The 20,483-nt window shown below is 40.2% G+C and overlaps 2 protein-coding genes across 4 annotated transcripts in view; one reads left to right on the top strand and one right to left on the bottom strand.

Moving 5' to 3' along the window:
- Window positions 1–1,832: 1,832 nt before the first annotated feature.
- On the bottom strand, window positions 1,833–4,248 carry SOWAHC (sosondowah ankyrin repeat domain family member C). Its single transcript, XM_032842394.1, has one exon. The coding sequence runs from the start codon at window positions 4,031–4,033 to the stop codon at window positions 2,411–2,413; it is 1,623 nt and encodes a 540-aa protein (XP_032698285.1). The 5' UTR covers window positions 4,034–4,248; the 3' UTR covers window positions 1,833–2,410.
- A 587-nt stretch (window positions 4,249–4,835) lies between these two features.
- The window catches only part of SEPTIN10 (septin 10), a 64,002-nt gene continuing 48,354 nt past the window's right edge, over window positions 4,836–20,483 (top strand). For all 3 annotated transcript variants that reach the window (XM_032842397.1, XM_032842396.1, XM_032842395.1), the window contains exon 1: window positions 4,836–4,896. In XM_032842397.1, coding sequence (XP_032698288.1) covers window positions 4,870–4,896 — 27 coding nt within the window. In that variant the 5' untranslated portion in view covers window positions 4,836–4,869. The remainder of the gene's footprint in view (window positions 4,897–20,483) is intronic.

The raw sequence follows: 20,483 nt of genomic DNA, 5'->3' as shown, positions 1-20,483 counted from the left end.
GCAGACAACTCCATAAAATCAAATTACACATATCATTTGCTTTTAATAATCTCAATTTGGAAACTGAAAAAGAAGAGAAATGTAGAGTTTAAGTAGCTGAAAATGCTATACTCATTGCACACAAGCACATCATGACAAGGAATGCTAGAAGTGGTTCCTCTTAGGAATGATTTTTGAAAATTTAAAGTTAGATTTTATTGGAAGTTAAAATCTTTAGTGTGAAAAGCAGGTCAAACTGAAATACTGACTCAACCTCTAAAGATCCAGTAAATTATAGATTTTGTGCAATTAGTTACTAATATATATGTTTTGAGATTAATACCGACCTCAATAGAACATTTAGATGGTTCTGAAGTATCTACATTCCATTGTTCACTTTAGCTTTATATGTCAATGAAATGTAAGATTCCTCGGTGGGAAGTTATATAGCTTGTTCTGCACTAGATACAGGTGTATATATATATATACGTATATACGTATATATATATATACACCTGTATCTAGTGCAGAACAAGCTATATAACGTATATATATATACGTATATATATACATAGAGAGAGAGAGATACATATAGATATATATAAATAATTCCAAACAAATGACTGCTTTTCATCTTCAAGGAACCTCTAATATACAAAATTAGACTGTTTTTACCCATATGTATGGTTAAAAGTGCTTCCCAAATGTACATAGCCTACTTCCATAATCTAAAACCAAAAGCCACACAAATGGGTAATAATTTATGTATTTTATGTGAATATTTCTGATATGTCTTTAAACAAATTCAATTGCTATCTAGAAAGGTGTGACACACATGGTACAAATTTCTAAAAACTTGTAAAGTAAAGATCTAAGAACTCTCTAACCTTCAGTTCTGTGCCATTTATATACTGGTTCATTCACTCTGCAAGCTGTTAACTCACTCCTTAACCTCTAAGGCTCCAGGTACTTAGTTTCAGCAGTTCGGAGACCAAAAAGACTAAGGGAGCAGAACTTGTGAGAATTAATCTCCCAGGAAGTTGTTTTGAATCTTGTTACAAATTGATTTAATAAGCTTGTGAGTTAAGTTTTATAATAATTATATAGATATTTAACAAATTTGAATGAAATGTGATTAAGAACTACACTTAACTCTGTAATCTTAATGAAAGGTATTTTTCCACTTATATACAAAAAGAATTCAATAGCCAGCAGCTTTTAAATACAGAAATAGTTCCACCTCTTTTCCCTTTTATAAAGTGCTATTTTTAACTGGGTAGATTTACTACACAGCTTTTCAATAATTTCACTGTACGCCTCTAATAAATTCAAGGAAACACTGGAAAAATTAAAGTCTTTAGTATTAGAAACATATGCAAACATTGCTACAAAGCACAGACTATGAGTGTACTTTATTAGTAAAGTGTACCTTACGTGAGAATCATTGATTTAATAATTACTTCACAGAAGCATAGGCTCACTAACATTTATGCCAATTTTTGCTAGTCATCTAAATCAGAAACAGCTTCTGTAGGCAATTCACTTCTAAGTACCACCAAATCGGGTCTTGTCAAATAGAACCAGTGGTTTTATGATCCCTAGAATTAAAACTCTGGCAAATTTAGACTTTTAGAATAACAAAACAAATTAGTGAGAATCAGAACCAAAGGCAATGTTTTACTTAAAAGTACCATAGGTTAAGTGTTCTCTTTAAATAAAATAATTTTTGTATTAATAATGTACCTTAACACTGAGTGCAATGCTAGAGTTAAGAGGAAACCACACTACAGATTACCTCAAAAATGAATACTGCTTATTTCTTTAGTTCAGTGATTATTGCTGAAATTGTTTTAAAAAAATAGTTGAGCACTACTTACAATATAAACAGGATACCATTTTTATTCACTAAATAGTATTCTCGCTTTTCAACTTTGACCTGACCTTCAGTAGTATTTTAAAAAGTAAATGCAATTAGTAAAAAACAAAAAACCAAGGCAGTATGTAGTTTTGTTCACTTAAAATTTCATTATAACTTGCACTCCTTGTTGCCCTTGGAAGAGTAACCACTTTTAAAAAACAGAAACATAAAAGTGCAATATTCCTTATTTTGCATGGCATCCAATAACTATAAAATCAAAGGAACCCTCAATTATCAATTCTGTACACCCAATTTAAATACATTCCCAATCCTCAGAAACAGGGACTCCATGTCAGAGGGGTGGCACAGGATAAAGAGGCCTAGGGCAGGTTTGATGAAATCACTTGGAAACCTACTTAACCCAGAATGCTAGGGGAATTCCTTCCAGCCATTGCAACTCCCCAGGTTAAGAATGAAGAATTTAGCCTCTTTTCTGGTCTTACTTACTAGCCTACAGTGTGTATTCTATTCCTGAAGACCAATAAACCTAGAATTTTCTAAACGAAATTATTTTTACCCAAATACATTGGATTTCGGCCTCAATTTGAATGAAGATGAGTGACCTTTAAGAGCCCGTTCCTCCTCTTCCTCCTCCCCCTCCTCCAGTGGCTGCTCCGGGTCTCTGAAAGAGGGTGTAGTGTGGATGATCTGGGTCCTGAAGCGGATTTTGTTGAGTCTGGGTTTTATTCGTCCACTAGAGCTGCCGGAGGCCTTGCGACCTGGATCCTTTGCTTTGCCTCCAGCCCATCCCTCAGTCAATTGGTGGTGGTGGTGATGATGATGGTGATGATCCCCTCCATCCTCCAGGACGTGTGAGAGTTTGTAGGTGATGAGGTGTGAAGGGAGCACCTTTGAAAGCCTCCAGCGCCCACCACCGCTGCCAGTGGCACTCTCTCCATCGTCCTCGTCCAGGGCTCCCACCAGGTTCTTGATTTCCTCCGCGATGCTCTGACTCAGGTACTGAGAGGCCTTTTTCCCACTGTAGTCCCTGATGTCCACGTCTGCGTCGTAAGCCCCCACCAGCAACTTCACCACCTCCACGTGCCCGTGCATTGCAGCTAAGTGCAGGGCAGTGTAGCCTCCGCTTGTCCTGGCGTTGATGTTCACTGGCAGCTGGTGTTTGTTAGCGAAGTTGACCAGCATGGCCAGGAGCTCCTGCCTGCCATGCTTGGCGGCCCAGTGCAGGCAGGTGAAGCCGGTGATGAAGTCTCGCTTGGCGAGCAGGCCAGGCTCGCAGGTGAGCAACCCTTCCAGGCTGTCCCACTTGCCGTCTGAGGCTGAGAGCATCCACGCGTGTTCTAGAGGGTCCAGCGTCACCGAACCCCCGCCGCTGCTCTCCTCCTCTGCGGAGGACGAAGCGACCGATGCGCTGTCTGAGTCGCCCCCGCCTTTACCGCGTACTCCCCCAGAGGAGCTCCCCGGGCTGCTCCCTCCTGGACAAACGCTCCTCTTCAGCTGTGGGGAGCTGCCCATCACAAGGTCCCGGAGGTTCTGGCGGGTAGACCTTGGGGTGGCAACCCCCCCGGGGGAGCTGCCCGAGTCCATTTCCCCGCAGCCGTGGGGCGGGGGCGCTAGGTCCTCGCTGGGCCCGGGGACCGGTCCCCGGGGGGGAGTCTGCACGTCTCTCCGCGAGTTTTTCCTCCGGGCCCCGCCGTTGAAGGGCGGCCCATTCCGGCTCTCTCCGGCCGGGCTTGGCTGCCCAAGCGCTGCGGCCCGGGGCTCCCCATCGCTCGGCTCGCAACCCGGACTCGGGGACGCCGCCTCTGGGCACAGGCCGCTCTCCCGGGTCTCGACCAGGCCGTCGGGCGCCCCCAGGGAGCAGCTGCTGGATTCGGGTTCTGCAGTCACCGAGATGCTCGGCAGGTCCCGTGGGGACACGGCTTCGGACGACGTGGCCCCCTCCAAGAACCTCTTTTTAAGGTGCACGTACTTAGAGCCGTCGGCAGGGTCGGTGCGCACCGTGGCTACGGCATTGACCAGCTCCTTGAAAAGGGCGCGGGCGCGGGTACGTTGCTCCGGCTCGCCGCCCAGGGCACCCCTGAAGTGCTGCACCAGCTCGGCGTGCGGGGCCCGACCCCCGCGCTCCGAGAGGAAGCGCAGCACGGCTTCGGGGCTGAGCTCCGCCGACCGTTCCATTCTTGGCCGCGCAGCTCGTCCGGCGGCGGGCAGCTTAACCCGGCCCCATTTCGGCCGGCTTCAAAACGCTGGCTTCTGACCGATGTAGAGTCGAATCGTACTGCGCCTCGGGATTCGCGCCTGGGCGTCCGTGGCGGGAGACGCCACCACCGCCTTACTGGGGCCGCGCCCCGGGAGAACACGCCCCCGCCGGCCCCGCCCCACCGGCTTCACTCCGCCCGAGCCCGCCCACTTCCGGTCCCCGCGGTGGCCGCTAGTTCGCCTCCGGCCCGCCGCCGGCGGGCACGCCCCCTCCCCGCCTCATGGCCCTCCCACTTCCGGCCTTCGCGCGGGCCAGCAATCACTGCACGGGCCAGCAATCACTGCACGTACCCGCGGCTCCCCGCTGGCGGAGGAGATTTGTTTCCTCGCATCTTCTCCCGAACCTCCTCCAGTCACCCTCCCCCTGCATGGATTTGTCGTTCTCTGAGACGTCGAGGGGCACTCTTCTGAGAAACTCGCTTCGCGCGCGCAACGATTTTGTGCGGCTAATGGCGCGCGCTCTGCCTCGTGGGGCCTCCGCCCTCGCGCTCCGTGCCCTCGCGTCACTGAGGCCACTTGGCTTGGCTCCTCCCCTTTTCCTGGACGCTCCCCCCAATAATACCGCCCCCTCCCCCAGCGGAGGCTGGCCCCGCCCGTTTTACCCGCCTCCGGCCTGTGCCCCGCGCGTTCCACCCTTCCCGGCCCCACTTTGCTCGTTTCGGGGTCTGGACGCTCTGATCAGGGCCCGGGGCTGAGACCCCCTGCTTCGCTGGGACCCCCCCGCCCCCGCCTTCGTTCAGCTCTTGCTCGGGACCATGACCTCTGAGGTGGCGCGGCACCTGGTGAGTCTCGGTCGATCCCTCACGCCCCCTCTGCTGCCCAGCACTGCCTGCTTCCCCAGGGTCCGACTCCCAGGACCCCCGCCCCGCGTTTCCCGGGGTCACAGCGTAATTTCCTCAGCGCGGGGCTCGGAGCTCGCAGCCCAGTCCCGGCCGCGGCCAGTCCAGGCGGGAATTGTGAGCCCCACCCTCAGCCGCTACTGCCCACTCTCCTGGTCCTCCCCGGGCTCCCGCAGCCGGCTGGTCCGATGCGGCTGGGGAGGAGGGGTTCTCTTTCTCCTGCGGTAGCGCGGGAGACGCCGGGCGGGGCCGTCCCTCGCCCCCAGAAGCGGGGTCCGGGGCGGACCCCCACAGCTCGCCGAGAGCGCGGTGCTGGAGTGGCTGGAAGTTTTGCAACTGCTTCCCTGTCTCAACCAAAGTTAAATCTGAAACAGTGATTGTGGGTCCATCATTTTCATAACGGTTTTGGACGTGCGGAGCGGATCAGTCCAACAGTAGTGTAGTAGTTTACGGTTGTACACTCTTTCCTGACCATACTCACTGGAGCCCAGCTTTCTTGGACTTTGAAGAAGCTCCCTCTTTTTACCAACTGTGCGCTTGTCCTAGTTGTCCTCCATTAGGATTTGAGCTTTTTTTTTCTTTTTTGGCTTGGCAGCCTTGAACATAAAAGAATGTATGTTTTGTTCAATGATTTGTTCAATGTTTTATACTTTTAAAATCACTTAAATATTTACCTCATTTGATTGTAAGCCAGTGGTTCTCAAAGTGTGGTCACAGTTATTTTCATAACAATACCCAGGAGTTATTTGCCTTTTCACCCTCTTTCTGAGTATACATTGAGTTTCCCAGAGACTATGTGAGGTGGGATGACCTCACCTTTCTGAAGCCTAATGTGTGTACCTTTTAAAAAAGTTCTTTTAATTACTAATACTGTAAATATTAATGGTTGTAATCCAGGTAAGTGAAAGCTCTTTGGGGGCCTGAGACCGGGGCGTTTGGGAACTACTGGTCTAAGCAGTCTTCTGAGTTAGATAGTAGGAACAGACTTCAGATTGTAGCCTTAGAGGTAAGGTGATGTGTGGAAGTTATACAGCCAGCTTCTTTGATAGAGCCTGGATAAGGATTTTTCTCCCTGATACAGCCCAAGATCTCTCTGCACTTTTATTACGTGTTCAGAGAACTCTGTTTTTCTGTCTGAACTGTGTTGCCGTTCCTTGGTGTGGGTATATAGATGAGGAAAATGTGTTTTATAAACTGATTCAGAATGATCTTCAGAATTAAACTTGAGCTGAAGAGAGCACTTTATTTAATTGGTATTGTATTTCTTGTGAGTTCGTGTATTTATTTTGCAATAATGCTACCTTTATTTTCTAATTAAACCTTTTATTTTGAGGTAATTGAGGATTCAGATGTAATCGTGCAGCTGGTAAATAATAGAAATCCCCTGTACTGTTTATCCAGTTTTCTTCAGTAATAACATCTTGCAAAACTATAGTACAAGACCACAACCAGGGCATTGCCATTGATATTGAGAATATAGAGAACTTGCCATCACCACAGGATCCCTCAGGTATAGAAATGAAGAAATGGACACATTTATACCACATCCACTTCATTTCTATACCACTTCCACCTTAACCCCTGACAACCACTAATCTGTTTTTTGTTTCTATACTTTTCTCATTTCAAGACTGCTATATAACAGAATCACAGGGTACCTAACCTTTTTGGATTGGATTTTTTTCATAGAGCAAAATTCTCTGGAGATTTCATCCAGGTGGTTGCATGTCATTAGTTTGCGTCTTTTAATTGCTGAGTAGTATTCAGTGGTATGATGTATCACACTTTGAGGAACACTTAGTTGTTTCCATTGTTGGGCTACTATGAATAATGTTGCTATAAACATTGCAGTACAGTAACATGTCATGTAATATAAGTCTTAATTTCTCTGGGATAAATGCCCAGGAGTATAGTTGCTGGTTCACATGGCGGTTGCATGTTTATTAGGTTTTTTTGTTTTTGTTTTTGTTTTTAAGATTTTATTTGTTAGAGAGAGAGAGAGAGAGAGCAGGGAGAGCAGCAGACAGAGGGAGAAGCAGGCTCCCTGCTGAGCAAGGAGCCTGATGCCAGACTCCATCCCAGGCCCTGGGATCATGACCTGAGCTGAAGGCAGACACTTAACTGCTTGAGCCACCCACTGTCCTGCATGCTTAGTTTTGATGAGAAACTGTTAAAACTGCTTTCCATGGGGCGCCTGGGTGGCTCAGTGGGTTAAAGCCTCTGCCTTCGGCTCAGGTCATGATCCCAGGGTCCTGGGATAGAGCCCCACATCAGGCTCTCTGCTTGGCAGGGAGCCTGCTTCCTCCTCTCTGCCTGCTTCTCTGCCTACTTGTGATCTCTGTCTGTCAAATAAATAAATAAATAAATAAATAAAAATCTTTAAAAAAAAAAAACAAAACTGCTTTCCAGAATTTCTGCACCATTTTACATTCCCACCAGCAATGTATGTGGGGTCAGTCTCCCCACATCCCCATCAGCATTTAGTGTTCCTATTTTTTATTTAGACATTTTGGTAGATATGTATAGATATGTATTATGTATTATGCAGGTATCTGGTTTTAATTTAATTTGTGTTTGCATGATGGTTAATGATGTTTAGCATCTTTTCATGGGCTTATTTATTATCTGCATGTCCTCTTCAATGAAATGTCTCATTTCTTTTTTTTCCTTTTTTTTTTTTATGACGTTCAGTTAGCCAACATATTAGTTTTAGTTCATTAGTTTTTGATGTAGTGTTCAACAATTCATTAGTTGCCTGTAACACCTACTGCTCTTCACAGCACATGTCTCTTCATTTCTTTAGCCCATTTGCTAACTGGATTTTTTTACTGTTGATTTTAGAGGTTTTTTTTTTCCTTTGTTAGATATATGTCTGGTGCCTGTCCTTTCTTGACATGTAGTTTGCAAATCTTTTCTCTCAGCCTATTGCTTTTTTTCTTGTCCTCTTAAAAGATTCCTTTGCAGAGCAAACGTTTTTAGTTTTGATGAAATCCATTTTAACAATTTTTCCTCCAATGGATTATTCTTTTGGTGTGAAGTTATAGAACTCTGCCTAATCCTAGATCCCAAACGTTTTCTCATCTTTTTCCTAAAAGTTTTAAAGTTTATTATTTTACATTTAAGCCCATGACCCATTTTTTTTTAAGATTTTATTTATTTATTTGACAGACAGAGATCACAAGTAGGCAGAGAGGCAGGCAGAGAGAGAGAGAGAGGAGGAAGCAGGCTCCCCGCTGAGCAGAGAGAGCGATGCAGAGCTCAATCCCAGGACCGTGGGATCATGACCTGAGCTGAAGGCAGAGGCTTTAACCCACTGAGCCACCCAGGTGCCCCATGACCCATTTTTTAAAAAGATTTTATTTATTTATTTTACAGAGAGAGTGTGAACAGAGGAAGGGGCAGAGGGAGAGGGAAGGAGAAATCTCAAGCAGGACTCCTTGCTGAGGGTAGAGCCCGCTGCAAGGCTCCATTTCAGGACCCTGAGATCATGACCTGAGCTGAAATCGAGTTGGATTCTTAACTGAGTGAGCCACTGAGGAGTTCCAAGCCCATGACCTGTTTTGAGTTAATTTTTGTGTAAGGTGTAAAACTTAGATCGTGTCATTTTTTGACTTATGGTTGCTTATCTAACACCATTTGTTAAAAATGCTATCTATTCTTTATTGAATTGCTTTTGCTCTTTGTCAAAAAGCCGTTGAGTATATTTGTGTGGATCTATTTCTGGGTCACTACTAGCACACAGTCTTGATTCTTGTAGCTATATAAGCCTTAAAATAGAGTAGACTGATACCTCTCACTTTGTTCTTCTTTTTTTTCTTTTCTTTTTGAAGATTTTAAAATTTATTTTATTTATTTGAAAGAGATCTATCTCCGAGCAGGGAACCTGATGCGGGGCTCCGTCCCAGGACCCTGGGATCATGACCTGAGCCAAAGGCAGATGCTTAGTCAACTAAGCCACCCAGGCGCCCCTATTCTTGTTTTTTTCAAAAATTATTTTGGTTATTCTAGTATCTTTGCCTTTCATTATAAATTTTAGAATAGTCTGGTCTATATCTACAAAGAATTTTGTTTGGATTTTGATAGGGATTACATTATATCTGTGTATCAATTTAAGGATAATTGAAATCTCTAGTATGTTGAGTCTTCCAACTTGCAGACATGGTATCTCTTTCCATTTCTTTCTTTCTTTCTTTTTTTTTTTTAAAGATTTTATTTATTTATTTGACAGAGATCACAAGCAGGCAGAGAGGCAGGCAGAGAGAGAGGAGGAAACAGGCTCCCCGCTGAGCAGAGAGCCCGATGCGGGGCTCGATCCCAGGACCCTGAGCCGAAGGCAGATGCCTAACCCACTGAGCCACCCAGGCACCCCTCTCTCCCCATTTCTTTATATTTTCTTTCATTTCTTCCATCAGCATTACGTAGCTTTCAGCATACAAGTCTTGCATGTTAGATTTACACCCATTTCATTTTTTAAGCAATTTTAAGTTATATTTTAATTTCATCATCCATATATTCATTTTTAACATGTAGAAATACAGTTGATTTCTGTATGTTTATCATGTGTCCTTTGACCTTGCTGAATTCATTTATTCTTGGAGTTGGGATTCCTAGTAGATACCTTGGGATGGTCTTCATAGAAGATTGTATCATTTAACACATAGTGACAGTTTTATTTCTTTCTTTCTAGTCTGTTTGCCTTTTCTTGCTGCTTCATTTGTGCTGCTTAGGATTTGTAGCATTATTTGAATAAGAGTGGTAAGAATAAATGTCCTTGCTTTGTTTGTGTTGTTTAGAGGAAGGCATTCAGTCTTCTGTCACAGATGCAGATTTTTTTTTTGTAGATGTTTTATCAGTTCATGAGGTATATTGGTCTATAGGTTTTTGGTATTGTCTTTGTCTGGTATCAGACTAATAACTTCATAAAATTAATTGAGAAGTGCTCCCTCCTTTTTTTTTTTTTTTTTTTTTTTTTTTTTAAGAAGCGATTGTATAGAATTGTTAAATCTTCCTTAAATGTTTACTAGCCTTCAGTGAAACCATTGGGACCTGGAGGTTTCTTTTTTAGAGCTTTAAACTTGCAAATTTAATTTCCTTAGTATTTATGTGGCTATTAATATTATTTCTTATTGGGTGAATTTTGTTAATGGGTGGTTTTGTGATCCATTCCTTCCAAGATGTCAAATTTATATGTGTAGAGTTGCTCATAATATTCCCGTTATTATCATTTTGATATCTTCAGGGTCTGTAATGATCTTCCCTGTAACATTCTTGATAAGGTTAATTTGTGTCTTCTGCCTTTCTTGGTTCATCTTGCTAGAAGTTTGTCAGTTTTATTTGTCTTTTCAAAGAACCAGCTTTAGTTTATTGATTTTTCTCTATTGTTTTATTTTAAATATAACATTTCTGGTTTTACCTTTATTTCCTTTTTTTTTTTTTGCTTCTTTTTTATTTATTTTGTTTTTCCTTTTCTAAGTTTTCGAGAGAAGACTTTAGATCACTGATTTGAGACTTTTCTTCCTTTGTAATACATATGGGCTTCGTTTTATCAATTTCCCTTAGAGCACGGCTTTAGCTGTGTCCCACAAATTTGGGTATGTTGTGTTTTCGTTTTCATTCTACATTTATTTTATAAAGAGCTATGTTAAATTTCACTTAGTACTCAGGTTTTCAGACTTTTTTTTTAAGAGAGGAAAATATCAAGATTCAGGCAAGTTTCGTATTTTGCTCAAGGAATTACAACTGGTGATGGTGACATCTGCTTTTGGCCATATTGTTTCACCACTGTCTCCAGCATGTCCCCTATTAGTAATTGCGTAAGTGCTATCATTTAAGAGATCTTGACGGTATAATTATTTATTGCTGACTGCAATAGTAGATCTTGAAATAATGTTGACTGCCTTTTGTTGCCTCCTAAGAAAAGCACTTAGAATTTCCCACTTTTCTAGATTATCCTTACCAAAGCTTTTAAATGGTGTCTGAATTTTTTTCAACTCTTATCTGCATTTGTGATTTCCTCTTTCAGCTGTAATGCTTCTGAACTCATTTATGTTTCTATTTTAGTTATCCTTCACTGAAGATAATGTTTGTGTCGTAGAGTCTTTCCTCATTTGTTTTATTTTCTATTTTGAAGTTGTGATTCATAATTCTTTACTTTCATGTCCTGAAATTAATTACTACCTCAATGCCTTGTTGTATTTCTGGAGAGACATCCTTCTTTCCCACTGATCCAGATCCTATAATCATTACAGGATAATGAAATACCCGGTTTCTGTCCCACCTTCTCTGAAGTTTTCCCAGAGAATCCTAATCTTTAACAATCTGTCGTACTGCTCATTTGCCACTTAGTTAGATGCTACCTTGTAATATCTCCTAACTTAAGTTTTGTATTATTGCTTAACTTTTTGCATTCAACTAAGTTTTTTTTTTTTTTTTTTAAAGATTTTTATTTATTTGACAGACAGATCACAAGTAGGCAGAGAGGCAGGCAGAAAGAGAGAGGAGGAGGAGGCCCGCTCCCTGCTGAGCAGAGAGCCCTATGTGAGGCTCGATTCCAGGACTCTGGGATCAGGACCTGAGCTGAAGGCAGAGGCCTTAATCACAGAGCCACCCAGGCGCCCCTGTATTCAACTAAGTTTTAATGAGTCTTGCATTTTTCCCCCTCTATTAAATGATCTGTCTTCAGGAAGAGCAATCTGTAATATTCTTTGTATCCTTCATAGCCATGATTATATGTTGTTGAGGATGGATGTTGATTACTCTTTATATGGAAAATAAGTTCACCTTGAATAGTTTTATTCTTGTTAAATGTTAAATGCAGAAATTATAAATTCTTACAGGCAGCCAAGAGCTATTTCTTGATCTACATTTATGCTTTCATGAAGCTCCACCTTCCACCAGGCTAGACACAGATAATGTCATACCTTTCAGACATTCCCAGACTGGTTTTGATCTAACATAGTCCCAGACTACTTATTTGTATTGGTGTGTACGTATGTATGTATTTACGTATGTATGTATGTTATGTATTTTAGTGTGTGGGAGAAGAGGAAGAAAAGTGCTTTTAAAATTTTATGATTTTTTTTTTTTAAAGAGTTTATTTATTTATTTGACAGACAGAGATCACAAGTAGGTAGAGAGGCAGGCAGAGAGAGGGGAGGAAGCAAGCTTCCCATGGAGCAGAGAGCCCAATTTGGGGCTAGATCCCAGGACCCTGAGGTCATGACCTGAGCTGAAAGCAGAGGCTTTAACCCACTGAGCCACCGAGACGCCCCTAGAATTTTATGTTTTGCTACAGAATAGATGTCCTCTCTTCAAGAGTATGTATCAACCCCCATTTTTAGCCATATTAAATCTAATTTTCTCTGCTTAAGATTTTAAGTACTCCTGATAAAAATACCTGATTTTTAAAGCTCTCTCAGTGAGAACTTTGATTTTTACACTTTCTTCTCATTTCTGGAAGGAAGTTTGATTTAAATGATGCTTTATTTCAAAAATTTATTTAACACTTTGTAAGACTTATATCTACTACTGATTTAAAGATCACGGAAATAGGAATCACATTTCTTATAGTCTCAGTAACATAAATAAAAGATTAAAAACTCATTTTAAATACCTTTAAAATAAAAATGATTTTGTAGACTGTAACACAGGCTCTGTTAGTATTACTTGTAGTAAATGTGCATATTTTGCTCTAATATCCTTCCTATCTTTCAAATTTTATCTTTGGCAGTTACACTAATTTGAAATTAACTTCTTCTTTTGTTTTTCTCAGCAAGGCTTGAGATTTTTCACTGAAAATTTAGCTGAAACAGTTTATTCCAGAACATAACATTTTGAAGGTGAATTTTGTTTGTTGTTCAGAATTATATTTTGGCACTCCCCTTTTCCTTATTTGCTTAAATAATGTCACATCAAATGTATAGGTTTCCTTATGGCTAGCTACAAACCTTATTATCATAGACAAATGAAGGTGTGTGATTATAGTTTTAATACTTAGAAAAGTCTTGAGTCCTGGATTTTCTGTGATAGTACCAATTATCTAAGTACCATGATCCCTTTAGACTCTGTGTTTGGAGAAACATGGTTACCATATTCTCTCAGTAAACATGAATTGACTACATTGGGAATTCTAGAATTTTCAGATTTCTTTCAGTCTGTTTTTATCAGACACTAAGACAGTTTTAAATTCTGGAGTAAACAAATTGTCAGAGCAAATTTTTAAAAAGTGGACTGGGTATTGAGACTAGAAGGGAAGGTAAAATCAAACAGCATGTGAAAGATTTTTGAAATTCACCCTTGGGGAGATATAAACTGAGGAGAATGATCCCAGGCTTTAGAATTTCACGCCTACTTCTGTTACAAGGGAAGATGCTTGGAGACTCAAGTGAGAGAAGGTGGTAGTTTCTCTGATAAGAATAGGGGAGAGCTAAGGCTATAGAGCCATGTTCCATTTAAGGCTGTCCCACATCTTCTCCCATTCTAAGAATCCTGTGTACTCTTGGGCACCTGGGTGGCTCAGTGGGTTAAGCCTCTGCCTTCAGCTCAGGTCCTGATCCCAGGATCTTGGGATCGATTCCCGCATCCGGCTCTCTGTTCAGCAGGGAGCCTTCTTCCCTCCCACCCCCTTCTCTGTCTGTCTCTCTCCCTACTTGTGATCTCTCTCTCTCTGTCAAATAAATAAATAAAAGCTTAAAAAAAAAAAAGAGTCCTATGTACTCTGATATCTAGGCCTGAGACAACTTGACAGAAAGGTATACATCAGTATAGTAGAGATTGCATAGTAATCATTTAGTTAACAAAAGTTGTGTTCCAAAAACCTTATGACCAGAAGTAGAACTTATATAGGAGCCCTAGGGTTTTTCCTGGGGTATCAGATCAGGGTAATGTATTAAATTGAAATATAAACTAAAATGATGCTGTATCTTTAACAAGGTAATATGTACATAGGAAGAAGGGGCTATAGTTAAGGGAAAGGAGAAGAGACAGTTGTGCTTGAGATTTGGATGTGGGGTGAGACCAGGAGGATGACCCAACTCTACAGGTCCTTGCCAGGTATGATGGATGCCTCGGCCCCTTCCAGCTAGTTTTAGGCTTCCTAGTGTCACATGACCAAGGAGTTTACCAAAGAGAAGATGGAAGAATCATCAGACATCTCAGATCTTCTTTCCCTTCTCCTCTTAAGAACCAGGTCAAGTTTATCCTACTCTCTGTGTGGGCTATGCTTATAGAGACACCAGGAGTCCTATTGTTCTGATATGTGTAGAAAGATATTTTGTGAGTCATCTGTATGCTGTTTTTTTAATAGACAAATATAAGTAGTGCATAGCAATATTTTGCTAGTTGTATGTATACTCTTTAGCTACAATATTACTTTGAGCTGTGGATTAAGCCAGAATCACTTGATTGATTTTTGAAAATAAAACGATGCCTTTTTTATAAAGGAGCTTTGTTTTAAGAGGAGTTGTTAACTAGGGTAGTCCTATATACATGGATGAGATATTTTCCTGTTTGAAAATTCCTAGCTAGTACTGCTCAGTCTGCAGAGCAGTGAGTCAAGGCTTCAAAAACAAAGAAACACTGAATTATCCCCCACCTATATGATCTTCATTATTTTCCCATTTATACTGCATGAAATCCACTTATTAAAAAGTCTTTTCTTCTCTTGTGAAAGTATAGCTAGCTCTGGAAAGGCAGTGGGTCACTTTCCTAATGCCTAATACCTAATGGAATCCAGAAAGGTAATCCATTAGGAGTGAATACAGCTGAGCAGTTTTGATTTGGGGCCAGACTGGGGGAAGAGACTAGAGTGGGCAGAACAGCATGGGAGAGTGCTGAAAAAGCAAGGTGGAAAAAGACAAAATGGCAAACATAGCCTGTTTCAAGGTTTTTTTTTTTTTTTTTTTTTTTTTTAAAGATTTTATTTATTTATTTGTCAGAGACAGAGGGAGAGAGAGTGAGCAAGCACAGGCAGACAGAGAGGCAGGCAGAGGCAGAGGGAGAAGCAGGCTCCCCGCCGAGCAAGGAGCCCGATGTGGGACTCGATCCCAGGACGCTGGGATCATGACCTGAGCCGAAGGCAGCCGCTTAACCAACTGAGCCACCCAGGCGTCCCTCAAGGTTTATCTAGAGTAGTATTTCTCTACTTTTTATTTTCATCATTGCCCCTTAAGGAGAAAAATCAAATTTAAATCAAGTTTAGTTAATAGGAGATTTAATTAATCTCTTAAAATTAATTATTCTAATTAACCAAATAACTTTAAGTTCTCCCTGATAAGAGGAATTCAATACCAAAGAATAATTCTTCTAGGTAGGTTGAGCTTGGGAGGGCTACAGACCACTGAATTTGGGGTTTTTCATGCCCCAAGAACTGATATCTACCACCTTTCTGTGGGTTAGGTAATATCTCCATTTATGAATGCATGATCTAGAGTTGGTCTTTGTAGGAAGAGGGCAACAAATATGCTTTTTTCTTGGTTAGCTGCTGGATTTGAAAACTTAATCTCGGACTATAAATTGTTTGTATATCATAGGTAAATAAATGAGGCATTTGTGAACCTACTCAGGACCTGAACTCCATTTATAATATTGTTTCTAATGGAAACTGTATTCTAAATTCAAAAAGCTTATTACTAAAATGAACTTTTGGAAAATAAAACCTATTAGTAAGATTATGATTTGTACTAGTTTTAAGTTATATAGTGAAGACTTTGCAAAAGCTCAATATTGAGCTAAATATTAAAGGAAGAGATGGCCATAGATTAGAAGAACTGGCTACTAGATACTTTAGGTAGGAGGAAGATTCGGTATTTCAGACTCAGTCTGTATATTCAATCTTAAAATAACATGAGATGCCTTTTAATTATATTGACTAATCATGAAAAATTCCCTTCAAAATTTTTGAGGTATAGTTGTAAAAACTAAAGATAAATTTAGTCATTACTTCCAGTTTCTTTGGACATATTTTTATTTCTTTTAGTGGCCTAGTAACCTCTAAAGATATTTGCAAACGTTAAAGTATTCAGGATACTTTTTAAATTTTTGGCTAAAGATGTATTTATTTGTTTACAAGAAAGAGAGAGAACATGAACAGGAGGGGCAGAGAGAGAGAGAATCTCAGACAGACTCTGTGTTGACATGGAGCCCAACTGGGCTTAGGCTGGGATCCTATGACTGAGACCATGGAAAGCAAGAGTTGGATGCTTAACCGATTGAGCCAGCCAGGTGCCCCTCTAGATATATTTTTATATGGATTTCTCCTTTGCTGCTTTGAGTATATCCACCAGCATAATTGAATGCTACCAAATGCTAAAGTGCATTCACTATGACAAGTACTTTTGTTGTATTATCACATTTATTTCCTAACCCCAGGAGCTAAGTACTCTTACTCCATTTTGGGAGGATGAGCGTTAACTTTCTCAAATTTTGTTGAGAAATCTTGGTTTTTGTTTGTTTTTTAAAGATTTTATTTGTTCACTTGAGAGAGGCAGAGAGAGAGAGAGAGAGAGCAGGAGTGGGGTGAGCGACAAGAGGGAGAAACAGAATTCCTGCTGATCAGGGAGTCTGATGCAGGACTCGATCCCAGGACTCCAGGATCATGACCTGAGCCGAAGGTAGATGCCTGACCGACTGAGCCACCCAGGTGCTCCCAGAGAAATCTTGTTTTGTTCATGTTGTCGTTGTACCTCCTCGTACAGGGCTTCGGCAGTTACTTTGTGCTCCAGCAGTTTGCATCTGTTACCACTATAAGCAGTTAATTCTAACAGCCTTCTTAAGCTGTACATTTATACTGATGTCATGTTAACTCTTCTCTACTGTGACATGGACCATTGAGATCATTTCTAGGGCTCTCTGTTTTGGGAGAAGATAGGCTGCTTGTCGTATAGTAACAGAGATTCTGTTGTATAGAATAGAAATATAGTTTACAGTTTCCACATAACTCTGAGAGCCAAAAGAACCTAATGCTGAGTTGTAATTTGAACAGTTGGAGAAAATTTTTAATCGCCTTTTGCATTTGCTTATTTTGATGTATACTTTTTTTTTGTTGCTTACAGATATGTTGTCTTAATTACTTAGTTTATCCTCAGATGTTCTAAGTTTTTGTTAGCAACTGCTTTCCCATGTATTGCTTCCTTATGTTTAGTTAGAAAATTTGTTATGTCTTCATTACTTTTTTTTGTTGAGGTATAATATATGTGTAGTGAAATTTACCCTTTTTTAATACAAGGTTCCATGAGTTTTGATGAACACATAGTTATGTATCCGCAACCACAATCAAAGGTATAAAACCATCCAACCCCCTATTCCTTTATGCTTTGTTGTCTTCCTCCTAATCTCTGACAATCACTGATCAGTTTTCTGCCCCTATTATTTTGCCTTTACCAGAGTGTTCCATGTATGGAATTGCTGTAACTTTTGAGCTGGCTTCTTTCACTGAATATGATACTTTTGAGATTTGTCCCTGTTTTATGTTCCTTTTTATTGCTGAGTATTATTCCATTGTATGGATGTGTCACAGTTGAGTTTGTTCATTCTTTCTCCATCTGAGGAACATTTGGGCTGTTTCCAGTTTTAATAGTTTTAAATGAAGTTACTGGTTACATTCACATACAGGTTTTTATGTGAATATAATTTTTTATTTCATCTGGGTTGATATCTTGGAGTATGATTGCTGAGTGGAATGGTGTTTATTTAATTTAAGAAACTGTCAAACTGTTTTCCAAAATGTTTGTACTAATTTGTATTCCACCAGTAATGACATGTTGCTCTGCATCTTTACAGGTGGTGTCAGTTTTTTAAAAAGTCATTTTGATAGGTATATAGTGATATCTCATGATTTGGCTTTGCCTAATGACTGATGATGTTGAGCATCTTGTCATATGCTTATTTGCCATCCCTATATTCTTGGTGAAGTGTGTGTTCAAAACTTTACCCACTTATAAAATTAAGTTCTTGTATAATTATTGAGTTGTACAAGTTTTAAATATATGTATTTCTCATATATGTCCTTTATGAGATAAATGACTTAAAAATGTGTCATCAAAGTATGTGTATTGTGTTTGCATTCTCTTAATAGTGTGTTTTGAAGAACAGAAATTTTTTCATTTGTTAGATTCAATTTATCATTTTTTTCTTTATGGATCACACTTTTGGTATTGTAGCTAAGACATTTTTGTCTAACCTAAACTAAGGCCATAAATTTTAGGTCTACAGTCTGTTTTGAGTTAATTTTTATGTATGGTGCAAGGTTCTACAAGGTTCCTTTTTCTTCTCCTTCTCCTTCTTCTTCTTTTTCTTTCTTTCTTTTTTTTTTTTTTTTTTTTTTTTTTTTTTTTTTTTTTTTTTTTTTTTTTTTTTTTTGCATATGGGAGTCTAATTGTTCCAGCACCATTAAAAAAAAAAAAGACTGTCCTTTCTCCATTGAATTGTGTTTGCACCTTGTTGGAAATCTTCCCTTCTCCCCATTATCCCTTTGACTGCTCTGGATCACATCTCTCTCTTCCCTTCCTAACATTGACCATATTCTGCTTTCTTCTTTAACTGCCTCCTCTTCACTAAGCTCCTTGAAAGGAGGAACTTTTGTATGGGACCAAGGATGGTAAGGGTATCCAGGCAGATGGAGTGACAGTTGCAAAGCGCCTTCCTGTGGTGGCAATGCAGCTTTGGCGTGTCTGAAAACATGCCCAAAGTGGGGGCATCAAGAACAAGATGAAGCTGGAGAGATAGATAGATGGTGGTCAGATCCTGTAGGACCTTAGAGAGGCCATGGTACCAAAGGAGAGTATGGCCCAGGGAAAAAGGATTGCCCTACAGAGGGAACAGGGCATCATCACAGCATAATATTCCTCTTTGTCAGTACAGATGAAAGAGGAATAATAAAATTTTTCACTTATTTATTGCTTGTGTCTTGTTTCACAGTTCCCTAGAGAGTTCTGCCCATTGCTTTTCTTAGGTTAGGAAGGATTAAGCCTTCCTTATGTATTTGTTAATTTAGTCAGAGTATAGTAATATTTTACCAATTTTACGTGTGACCAAACTTTTCCCAGAGAGGATTTGTGGGAGCTTTGTTTCAAGGCTTACTGTCATTAATGGACACCCCTTATAGTACGGAACCTATTATCACAGCATACGCTTTATGTCTGTCTTCCCCTAACTGGAATGGAAGCTTGCTGATGGCCTGGACTTTTTTCTGTTTTGTTAAGTTATACTTCCCCTGTACCTAGGACAGTTCCTGGAATATAGTAGTCACTCAATACATATCTATTGAATAAATGCGTTTTTATAGGTTTTTAAAAATATTTATTTCTTTTTTTCTTTCAGTCTTTAAGTTCATATATGTGATACTATTAATGGATATTAATTAAAAAAGGTAATATTTATTCTCCTCCTTCTAAGAATCAAACTCTTTATGCTTGTTCATATGTAAATAACTTGTAACCATGATGTCAATGCAGTCTTAAATTCTTATTTTGTCATTTAATCTCACATCATATCATTTCTCTTAATTTTCATAATTATTGCTTCTAATTGTTGTGATAATATTCCCCATAGTATTTCAATATAGACTTCCATATGCAACTTTTTCCTTTTTTTAATTATTTTTTATTTTTTTAAGATTGATTTATTTATTCATTTGACAGAGAGATCACAAGTAGGCAGAGAGGCAGGCAGAGGCTTAACCCACTGGGACACCACTGAGCCACCCAGATGTCCCACTTTTTCCTTTTTTAAAAAAACATTTCTTTTTCTGACTTACAAAAATGGAAACTACCTTCTAAACTGCAGCCTACTAGTAGTAATACAGCATTAACTATGTTCAGTCTAAAAAGTAAGACTGACTGGCTAAGTGAGTTAGGCTAAGTTTTTTAGTGCTCTAAAATGTAGAAGAATTACCAATATGGATGAATTCCAGTCTTAGAGAATCAGTGGAAACTTAGAAATGAGAATTATCACTGTATTTTTAATAATCATAAAAAATTACCCTAGATTAGTTATATACTTGACTAAAGATTTGGGTGATTAGACTCTGTGAGAGATCCAGAGGGGAACCTTAAACTCAGCATTTCCAAAATTGCATCAAACGTATGCTGATTTATCTCATTTTCTTTCCTGCCTCACAGTAACATCTACCAGATTATCTTAGGTCAAGACACTTGAAGGTGGGCAGGCCTTCACTTTAAGGCACAGTGGATGTTCAGCCCCCTGCCCTCCTTGCCTTGTCCAGGCTCACCTTTTCTGTCCTCCTTGCACTTAACCTTAAGCCTCCTTAGGCTTAAATGATAATGCGCTTACTGCTGTTTTCCATCCATTCCAAGTATACTTGCATATTTTGCACGTATCAGTTCCTCTATTTTCTTTTCCCACTGGCTAGGAATATTTGTATTTCTCCTTCAAGTCTTTGCTCAAGCCTTTTCTTGGCAGTATCTTCTCTGACCATGCAGGGTTCATTATACCCTGAGCTATCGTTGTGTCCTGTTCATAAACTGAAAGACTGTTTTTTCACTGTACTAAAATTTAAATTGCAAGGATATTAC

Source organism: Lontra canadensis, unplaced genomic scaffold, assembly GCF_010015895.1.
Source record: "Lontra canadensis isolate GAN:19392208 unplaced genomic scaffold, GSC_riverotter_1.0 scaffold130, whole genome shotgun sequence".
Classification (NCBI taxonomy): Eukaryota; Metazoa; Chordata; class Mammalia; order Carnivora; family Mustelidae; genus Lontra; species Lontra canadensis.
The sequence above is the reverse complement of the archived record's forward strand: the minus strand, read 5'-3'. Positions and strand labels throughout refer to the sequence as shown.

Excerpts from the sequence above, each read along its gene's own strand:
- SOWAHC (XM_032842394.1), bottom strand. The coding sequence starts at position 4,033 with ATGGAACGGTCGGCGGAGCTCAGCCCCGAAGCCGTGCTGCGCTTCCTC.